Source organism: Sprattus sprattus (genome assembly GCF_963457725.1).
Source record: "Sprattus sprattus genome assembly, chromosome: 20".
Classification (NCBI taxonomy): Eukaryota; Metazoa; Chordata; class Actinopteri; order Clupeiformes; family Clupeidae; genus Sprattus; species Sprattus sprattus.
Window position 1 is genome coordinate 16,516,040 of NC_137918.1, and position 11,560 is coordinate 16,527,599.

At 47.9% G+C, this 11,560-nt stretch overlaps 1 protein-coding gene across 1 annotated transcript in view; it reads right to left on the reverse strand.

Annotated features, from left to right (window-relative positions):
* Positions 1-7,724, reverse strand: part of tmem64 (transmembrane protein 64) — a gene marked incomplete at both ends in the record, with an annotated part of 11,162 nt that extends 3,438 nt beyond the window's left edge. Inside the window, one exon of the mRNA XM_080859765.1 lies at positions 7,017-7,724. Within this exon, the coding sequence (XP_080715891.1) occupies positions 7,017-7,724 (708 nt within the window). The remainder of the gene's footprint in view (positions 1-7,016) is intronic.
* Positions 7,725-11,560: the final 3,836 nt, after the last annotated feature.

An 11,560-nucleotide genomic window follows, 5' to 3' on the forward strand; every position in this document is an offset into this window, starting at 1 on the left:
GTGTGCTATGCTCCTGGGTAATGACCTCAGTGGATCACAGTGTGTGTGTGTGTGTGTGTGTGTGTGTGTGTGTGTGTGTGTGTGTGTGTGTGTGCGCGCTCGGACAGTAGAGCCTCACAGAGCCAAAGAGCCAAGCGACAAACTGCATCCCTCTTCTACTCTGCAGAGCCAAATGACAAACTGCATCCCTTTTGCCCCCTCAGCTCAGACGCCTCTACCCAACACTAGCCCCCTCTACCCAACACTAGCCCCCTCTACCCAACACTAGCCCCCTCTACCCAACACTAGCCCCCTCACCTCAGACACCCCTACCGAACACCACGTGAACCCAAGAGGATGTGACATCATGCCCCTCTTATCAGTCTGCTAAGGCTGGTCTATAGAATAGCTTTTAGCTTAGCCCAATGCTAACGGCCTGCTAAGGGTGGTCTATAGAATAGCTTTTAGCTTAGCCCCATGCTAACGGCCTGCTAAGGGTGGTCTATAGATTAGCTTATAGCCTAGCCCCACGCTAACGGCCTGCTTAGGGTGGTCTATAGAATAGCTTATAGCTTAGCCTCATGCTAACGGCCTGCTAAGGGTGGTCTGTAGAATAGCTTATATCTTAGCCCCAAGCTAACGGCCTGCTAAGGGTGGTCTACAGAATAGCTTTTAGCTTAGCCCCATGCTAACGGCCTGCTTAGGGTGGTCTATAGAATAGCTTATAGCTCAGCACCATGCTAACGGCCTGCTAAGGGTGGTCTATAGAATAGCTTATAGCTTAGCCCCACGCTAACAGCCTGCTAAGGCTGGTCTATAGAATAGCTTATAGCTTAGTCCCGCGCTAACGGCTCGATAGTTGTTTCTTTTCTGCCTGGATGGCAGTCTATGCTGGTTTGGGTTACAGGCTTAATGTGCAGTGCTCAGGAAAGTGCCTGCCCCACTGAAACACACACTCACCACTCAGGAAAAGTGCTTACCCCCGGGGCAGAACAAACCGCTTAATTTACCACACACACACACCCCCACACACAACTGAACGTACCACACTCACACACACACACACACACACACACAACTGAATGTACCACCACACACACACACACACACACACACACACACACACCTGAACGTACTCCACAAATGCACACACACCTTTACGTACCCCACACACAAACACACCTGAACATACCACCACCCCCCCCCCCCCCCCCCCACACACACACACACACACACACACACACATACAAACACACACCAGAGCCAAGCCTCCCAACTCCTAAACAGCTGAGCACGCCTCTAAAGCCTGATCATGACCCTTTACAACACACACACACACACACACACACACACACACACACACACACACACACACACGTCAGACAGTGTGACTGCAGTGTGTTTATGTGGACATTAGTTTGATTTGGGGATTAATGATGGGACCCCCCCCCCTGAACCCGAACCCCCCCTGGGTAGAAAGCTTTACTCACACACACACACACACACACACACACACACACACACACACCCCTGGACCCGGACCCCCCCTGGGTAGAAAGCTTTGCTCCTAAACCCTTCTGGGCTGGAGGACACCCAGGACCAGTGGAGGCAGAGGATTAACACACCCTGCAACACAACACACACACACACCTCCTGCATCTCAAAACACACACACACCCCCTGCACCTCAACACACACACACACCCTGCAACACAAAACACACACACACACACACACACACACACACACCTCCTGCATCTCAAAACACAGACACACACACACACACACACACACACACACACACACACACACACAAACACACACACACCTCCTGCATCTCAAAACACACACACACCTCATGCATCTCAAAACACACACACACACACCTCCTGCATCTCAGCACACACAAATACACCACAGTGATTTTAGAAGGGTAGAGTTTGCCTGGCTGCCTTGCTGCCTGTCTGGAGCTGACGTCAAATGGAAGCAAATCATCCATCCTGCATAAAAGCATCTGCTCGCCGCTCGCCACTCGCTTCACACACACACACACACACACACACACACACACAGGGCCTGCTCACCACACACACACACACACACACACACACGGCCTGCTCACCACACAAAAACACACACACACACACACACACACACACACACACAGGGCCTGCTCGCTCACCACACACACACACACACACACACACACGGCCTGCTCACCACACACAAACACAGGGCCTGCTCGCTCACCACACACACACACACACACACACACACACACACACACATAAACAGCAGAAATAATAAGTTGAGCGGCCGCAGGGCTTTCGCCTCGCATCTCCAGCATGAGGGAACTGTGCAAACGTGGGCACTCACTCACAGCACACACACACACACACACGTACACACACACACACACACACACAGACGGCCTGCTCACAGCACACAGTCTGCAGAAGAGCGTGTAACCTACATACGAGTGCGTACTAATATGTCAGCTCCTGATAGCTGACCCCTAGGAGACCTTGTGCTGGGCACCTGTCCTATTTGACCCCAAGTGACCCAGAGGTGACCCCATGGCCTAAATGAGGGCATATATGTACACACACACACCCGTGACTGTGAGGCCTAAATGAGAGCAGACTGTGGACCTTTAATTCAATAACCAGATGTGGCTCAAGCTCCCGCCTGGAGACTGAATAACATTTAGGCTGGAGTCCATCCCCACCACACCCGTGTGTGTGTGTGTGTGTCTCTGTGTGTGTCTCTGTGTGTGCCTCTGTGTGTGTGTGTCTGTGTGTCTGTGTGTACGTGTGTACGTGTGTACGTGTGTACGTGTGTACGTGTGTACGTGTGTGTGTGTGTGTGTGTGAGAGTGTTGTAGATTGGTTCCCTCATGTTTATTCAGTGCCTTAACTAATTTGACTGAGAGCAATGAGGTAAAGAGCACGCATGCGTACCCCCCCCCCCCCCCCCCCCCACACACACACACACACACACACACACACACCACCCCCCCCCCCCCCCCTCATGTGCTGCTGGAAATGAAGAGGAATTAAGCAGAATGCAATTTTCCACTTCCACAACTGGTACACTGATTCAAAACAAAAACAACACAATGCATAACCCAGCACACACACACACACACACACACACACACTCTTGCTCCAGCGTTCATTTCCTTTGAGCGTCTATCCAGAGGAGCTTCTTGGCTTTGGCGGAAAACATGAAGTGAAATCTGACTGGACTGGACTGGACTAACTTGACTGGGCTGGACTAACTGGACTGGACTATCTGTACTGGACTGGACTAACTGGACTGGACTATTTGTACTGGACTGGACTAACTGGACTGGACTATCTGTACTGGACTGGACTAACTGGACTGGACTATCTGTACTGGACTGGACTATCTGTACTGGACTGGACTAACTGGACTGGACTATCTGTACTGAACTAGACTAACTGGGGTCTCCACACTCTCTATCAACTGTACACATCACGTTCATGTCATCATCTCCTCACACATTCATTTACCTCATGCCACTGAACACCACTCACACACACACAGACACAGACACACACACACACACACACACACACACACACACGTCATGTCATCGTCTCCTCACACATTAATTTACCTCATACCACTGAACACCACTCACACACACACACACACACACACACATTCAGTCATCATCTCATCACACATTAATTTACCTCATTCCACTGAAAGCCACTCACACTCACACACACACACACACACACACACACACACGTCTCCTCACACATTCATTTACCTCATGCCACACACACACACGTCTCCTCACACATTCATTTACCTCATGCCACTGAACGCCACTCTCACACGCACACACACAAACACACACTCAAACACACACACACACACACACACACACACACACACACACATCTCCTCACACATTCATTTACCTCATGCCACTGAACGCCTCTCCTGTGAGGTAGATGGTAGCCATGACCTTGAGTCTTCACACACAACTAAATATTAAATAACCTCACTGTGGTGGGAGTGAGGAAATCTGAGTGGAGCCAACATCCACACACACACACACACACACACACACACACACACACACACACACACACACACACACACACACACACACACACACACACACACACACACCTCAACATAAAAAACACAAACGCTGCAGTAACCCAGTCTAATGCATCTCCAGCAAAAAGACAAGCTGACACACACACACACACACACACACACACACAAAGACAAGCTGACACACACACACACACAAAGACAAGCTGAAAGAGCCCCCATATAGGGTGTTGACACAGAAGCTAGTTCATGACGACTTCTTTAAAGAAACACTTTGCAGAAATGTAGTACTTTTTGAGGCGTGTTTGTTTCGGCAACTAGTTTTGGCATCTTCTCTCCACTCACTTTGGTGCACGGTCACGGTCACGGTTAGCTGAGCCTTGCACCCGGTAGATGCGTGGTCTGGATCGGACCAGCCAGACAAAATAAAGGTAAAACGTTTCCAGCAAAACTTCACCAACTAGGTCACCAGAGGGTACCCGGTAGTCGTGGTCGGCCCCGCGGCATATGTGATGTAGGCGGTTGCCTAGGGGACAAAATGCCAGAGGGGTGCCGCAGAAGTGATGGCTTTTTGGGAGCGCACCATCTCACGTGTCTGACTGAAACTACAGGCGTGTCTCCGCACGGCTCACTGCAACCACGGCAACTACAAGCGTGTGTCTCCACACGTCTCACTGCAACTATAAGCGTGTCTCCGCACGGCTCACTGCAACCACGGCAACTACATGCGTGTGTCTGCACACGTCTCACTGCAACTACAGGCGCGTGTCTCCACACGTCTCACTGCAACTACAGGCGTGTGTCTGCACACGTCTCACTGCAACTACAGGCGCGTGTCTCCGCACGGCTCACGTAACCACGGCAACCACACGCTTGTGTCTCACTGCCACGAAGCGCTTGTATCTCCGCACGGCTCACTGAGACTCCAGGCTTGTGTCTCACCTCTCCTGAGCTGCTGAGCTACAGCCAATCAGAACAGCCCATTGCTATGCGTGGCCTCTCTGCAGCATGTGCACAACACAACTACAACCAATCAGCTAATGTCCTTTAGCAGAGTGACAGGAGGTCTGACCAATCACATGTAAGAGTTGCTTGCCGTCATACCAGCCCTGCGAGGCATGGAGTTCAATGTGTCCATCCCCCCCCCCCACACACACACACACCCGTCATACCGGCCCTGCGAGGCATGGAGTTCAATGTGTCCACCCCCCCCCACACACACACACACACACACACACGTCATACCAGCCCTGCGAGGCATGGAGTTCAATGTGTGCCCCACACACCCACACACACACACACACACACACACACACCCGTCATACCAGCCCTGCGAGGCATGGAGTCCAATGTGTCCCCAGTCAACCCATAAAGGAATACAGGATAAACCAGTTAACCCATAGAGGCAGATCAACGGGTCAATGGGAGCGGAGGGGAGCAGTGGGTTAGGTGCCTTGCTCAAGGGAGAGCCTCCCATTTTTCCTACTGGTCAGGTCGAACCGGCCAACCTTGCGGTTTCCGGCCTGAAACCCTCACCAGTAGGCCGCGGCTGCCCAAGAGCTACCACAGACACACTCTCAACCAGAGTGACAAACACACTGAACCAGAGCTACTAGCTAGTTTACTTACAGCTGCTTTAAAAGTGCTTCTTACAACAAGCCCCTCAGTTCATGCTGCCCCCCCTAACCTGCTTGAAACAGCATCTCATCCACTGCACTGAAACAGCATCTCTGTGTGTGTGTGTGTGTGTGTGTGTGTGTGACTAACCCACTGCACTGAAACCAAAGGGTGCTGTGTTTGTCTAGGACACCGGCCTAAGTCAACCGCCAGTCCAAGCCTTACACAGCCAGTTCATTTGATATTACCATAGGGTCTGCCCACACACACACACACACACACACACACACACACACACACACACACACACACACCTGAGGCTGCTAATACTGAGTGTGTGTGTGTGTGTGTGTGTGAGTGAGGCTGCTAATACTGAGTGTGTGTGTGTGAGGCTGATAATGCTCAGAGATAAATGATTTAGATCAGCCCGAGGGTCAAAGACCTCTCGGTGACAAGCAGAGCGCACACACACACACACACACGATGAGGAGCAGAGCACACACACACACACACGGTGACGAGCAGAGCACACACACACACACACACACACACACACACACACACACACACACACACGGTGACGAGCAGGGCACACATGTCCTTGGCCACGGCGACACCTGCCAGTCTGCGATACAGGACGTGTGATTGGCTGGCCACTGAACCGTACTCTCACCCCTCACTGATACCAGGAGGAGCCGTAGACCTGTGTGTGTGTGAGTGAGTGAGTGAGTGAGTGAGTGAGTGAGTGAGTGAGTGAGTGAGTGAGTGAGTGAGTGAGTGAGTGAGTGAGTGAGTGAGTGTAATGAGAGTGTGTGTGTGTGTGTGTGTGAGGGCCTGCATCTGGAGAGTGAACTAGGAATGGATTCAGTGTTGGACAGTTGGGTGAATCTAAGGGCGTGTGTGTGTGTGTGTGAGAGAGTGTGTGTGTGACTGTGTGTGTGTCTGTGTGTGTGTGTGTGCATCAGAAGAGCGCAGGTTTCGTCAGCAGTGGTTGCCTCAGTCCCTCGTCGGTAATCTGTCAGTTACCTGGTCTAAAGGTGAGGATGACTTCATGACACACCTAGCTAGACATGATGCAATCCCTCCAGGCATGGATGCCAAAGACAGCACACTTCTGCCAATCCCTTCTGAATGGTTGAGGCGAATCACAGTTGGTACACACACACACTACACGAGCCAGACAAGTTTCTAAACTAGAATAACCGGAAATAATCTGATTTACCACCCTTACTATGGCATGATTTACCACCCCTTATAACAACAGTTTGACGGTTACTTTTTTTCTGACAGCTGCGCATTCTTGGCATTCTTAGAATACTCACCGAGAACACCGCGTTCTGAAGCCCGAAGGGTATCGGCGTGAGTCTCGCTAAGGCCACAATTTTAAGTCCGCTGCCCCCCTCCACGACCCTGATGACGGCGCTGAGCTGCTCGTTGCCCCCGACCTTGTTCCGCACCCAGTCTGTCAGGAGGCGCTTACACACCATATGCGAGACAAATGTTCCGATAAGAACCCCGACCATCACCAGACCCATGCCCAGCACGAACCCGTACAGGTAGCCGGCTGCCACGTTCAGGACGATGTACCCCCAGCCGCAGGGGAAAGACACGGTGATCAGTCCGACTATGAAAAGCAGCGCTCCGACCAGGCTGTCCAAACTTTCGACCCAGAGCAACAGGTCTTTGAGGTACTGGCGAACGAGGGCCACGGACGAGAAGCACACGGCGGTCAGGATGCATGCCAGCACCGCGCTCTTGAAGCAACAGGTGGTGATACAGCACGGGTGCCTGAAGTCTGCCGTCGCGTAGAGAGCCCCGGTCTCGCTGACGCCTTCCAGATCGGCCTCGGACTTTCCCGCTGTGCCCCTCTCGTCAAACGCGTTGCATATGAGGATGTCAATTTTATCGCAGTCGATCGCCTCCGGCGTGGTCCTCTGTAGCCACCGGCTGAGCTGGATCTGACTCTTGCCCACCGCATGTTTCGCGGATTTCACCAAGAACTGCAGTGTCGTTGGTCCGGGGCTCCACATGTTTGTCCTCTCGGGACACGGCTGACGTCTTGGAGCCGAGAAGATGCCGTGAGGGGGAGTCCGGTTGTCAACTTGATATGAGCCCCTTGGAAAGAGATAACTTCACAGAGAGACGCCGTTGTCACGGTTGAATATCAAATCAATTCACTGAAATCAGTAAAAGATACATCGACGTCGTAAGAGAACATCTATTGCGTCCGATATGAGAAAAGTGATATGATTAAAAAAATGCTCACCGTTACTAAGATGACATAACATTAGAGTCCCAACATAGTAGCATTTATCTCGGGAACACCGTTTTAGGCGTATACCAAATCAAAGACGCGTATTCCAAGTGTTCTTGCTGCATCTCCGTGTCAAACGCCATACTCACAGCTAAGATAGTTAGCTGGCTATTATATTCTGCGATGACAGACAACGTCGTCCAATTTAAACACACAGCACAGTGCGTGGTTATTTGTTTGACTATCTGCAATCTGCTTAAAGATTGAGATGTCACGTCACATAGATGTGCAAAGCAAATTGGCGAAAATCAAATCAGCGGACGACTCGAACTTTTACGACTCTATGATTACCATAAATCAGTGTAATGTTATCGTCACTCCACAGTCCGGTTTCAAAGTCGTATTATCCATGTCAGCGTGTCAGTATCCCCTAACACTGGTCGCGGCTTATTTCACCAAGACACACAAGCACAGATATTATGTAGTCGAGTGATGAGCCACCTTTCCGGCTGAGCACTAATTCTCGGTTTGCCCACAACAGTAAACGATGTTGACGCTAACGTTATTCATACTCTGTTTGTTTCCCACAATGCAAGTAGTCTTGCCACGTGACCCACGTCGCAATACATGTGATCGCAAACATCGCGAGATCTGCGAAGCGAGAGCCTCAGCGCTCAAAACAAGACAGGACAGCGCAGCCCGGGAGGGAATACTGGGAATACTACCCACTTCAATGTATTTAAAAGAGAATTTAATATTTATATGAAATCCCATGATAAAATGACTGGGAATAAAGCCAGGCAATTGAAAACGATTTTGATTGAAAGAAACATATGATGTGACTAGTTAATCTCTTGTAAGCTTTTTATGTGGTTTTGTAATTTCAAAAATGTAGGCTATTAATGAATTACATTTTGTTTATGTACCTGATTCAAAGCCTTGTTAGTTTTTTTATGTGGTAATGATTTGTAATTTCGAAAATGTATTATGAATTCAATTTTGTTTATGTACCTGATTCAATAACAAAAATTAAAAAAAAATCTGGGAATACTGGGAATACACTCAGGTGGAGGCGTCTGCGTATCAAAGGCCTTGGTTGATTGCGTCATAACGTCGCCGTGTTTTTCCTTCTGTCATACATGAGGCAAGTCTACCTAGGTAACAGGCTATCTAATCACGGCAGCAAGTGTAACATTATGTACCGTAACACATGTTCAGATGCACTATTGGGGTCAGGTTTGCTCTTTTACTGATTATTCTCCCTTTCGTTGGACTTGGACTCTGATAACGCTTCTCGTTATTTAGTTTTGACAGTTTGTGAAATCTCTCAGTCGAGATAGAGATAGGAGCACGTTTTTGAGTCATAAGCGAAACGCTGTAATCGGTGCTGGAGAATCCCTTGACGCAGTCCCGCGGTGATAAACGGGTGTGTGCAAAGATGCTAAAACCCTAAGGCCACACGAGAAAAAGATAAACTAGACGGATAACTAAATGCCCAATCTTCACCTTATCTTAACTTGTTGCGCACATATGCGTGCGTGAAGGACTACGGCTGTATCAGGAGGATCCCAAAGACAAGGCAACATTCCACTGATAGTTCCCTGTACAAGAGAGGGTAGCCTAAGTCAAGTCTCTAGCGCGATGGGATTTATGTCAATTAATCAATATAAAGTAATGTTTTAAACAGATGTTTCTGCCAAGACATGTACCTGTTTAGTATGTATTTATGTTTAGTATCTATATTGCATATTTATTGTTTATCTAGTAGGTCTACTATTATTTTTCTTTCATTGGTATATCTTATGTTTAGTACTTATTGTTAAGTTATGTTATGTTATACCATGTGGAGTACCTATATGTTATGTTATGTCTTATTATGTTATGGTAGTGTGGTACGGTGTCCTGTCATAAGAATTTCAGTGCCCAGTCCGACTCTGTTGGTCTGTACATCTGAAAATAAAAAGACTTGACTTGACTTGACTGCAGCTGATGGAACATTACGGTGTGTGTGTGTGTGTGTGTGTGTGTGTGTGTGTGTGAGAGAGTGAGTGAGTGAGTGTGTGTGTGTCAGTCAGAGAGTGTGTGTGTGTGTGTGTATGTTTGTGTGTCTGTATGTGTGTGTGTGTGTCTTGAGACTTGAGACAAACTTGTCTTCTTTTGTGCCAAAGAACACAGCATTCAATTGAAAGTATTTGAGGGTATAGCAAGGGGAAGAGTTACAGTTTTTCTAAGTTGTTAACACACAAAAAGCGAAAATTTGGCTCAATTTGCACAATCGCTTGACCCAATTTGGCACTACTTCACACTGCCTTATCTGCATTATACTCCTGACTTTCCTTCTTTGCACTCTGATGTCAATTACACATCACCTTGTTGTCAGAACACTACACACAATGTTCAGTTGTTGCAAACACTTCTCAAGTCAAATCTCAAAGCATCAACCTATAACACACAAACATTTACAGTTTTTCTCGATTGCTTAAACACTATTTTGACTGCTTTGTTTTGTTTTTCAATGCACCTCACACAATTAGCACAACCACACACCCAGTGAGCAAAACACCTCAGATCCATTGCAAAATGAAACACTTGTAAAAACTATAGACTCATTTAACAAAACCATATGAAACACACGTTGCATATGACTGAATTATGTTTGTACCACTTACACACTGCTGTTATAAACCTAAAACACTTTAAGAGTAGTGTAGTGAAGTACAGAAAGTGCAAATATACAATAAATTCAACAAACACTACACAAGACCAATGATGCAGACTGATGTTATCTATTTATCCCCATATACCCAAGTCAACATGTCAACATGGAGAATCACAACAAAACATGTCCAAGTTTTCATGCTATTTCAGTAGTGTGCTTAACACTGTAAGCTGAGCAAATATCAGACAAACGTAAAATTGTGTTTCCAGTGTAGGTTACAATTCCATTCAAAAAAGATTACAAAAAAACTGAAAATACAGTACAAATAAAGTTGTTTCATTTTACCCTGATGTCTTTTTAGGATGAACTGTATGCCAGTGTTGAATGAGAGACCTGATGGACATTACTGTATTGAAAATGACATGGTCACGATAATGTTGGCTTGAATATCTTTGAGCCTGATAGCATTATTTGCCAAAACCATGATAATGATCTCTCAATCTTGTTCTAATACGGGCCCCTGTCCTCCTTTCAAGTTTATTTGATACATTTGGTCTTCTTCTTCTTTGAGCACGTTTTCCTCCTGCTTCAGGTCTTCCTCTTTCTCTACCTCCACCTCGACCTCAGCCTCTGGCATGGCCTCCACCTCTTCCTTTTCCTCCTTCTCCTCCTCTGTGGAATCCCCCTCTCACCATCACTCTTTTTCTTCTGACTCTTTCTATTTTGGTTGAAGACAGGTGAACTCACCTGCTGCATTTAAACCTGTTTGGTGTGTCTACAATTGAGCAATCATGTGTTTGCGCACTTGATGGCTGTGTTTTTTTGACAGGCTCATAGGTGTGGCAATTTGGTGTTTTAGAATTGCAAGGAAGTGACCTCTTGATATACTTCTGTGTCTAAAGCATCCAATTGTGTTTAGTGTTTTGCAAATCACTTGTGTGTATTGTTTAGCA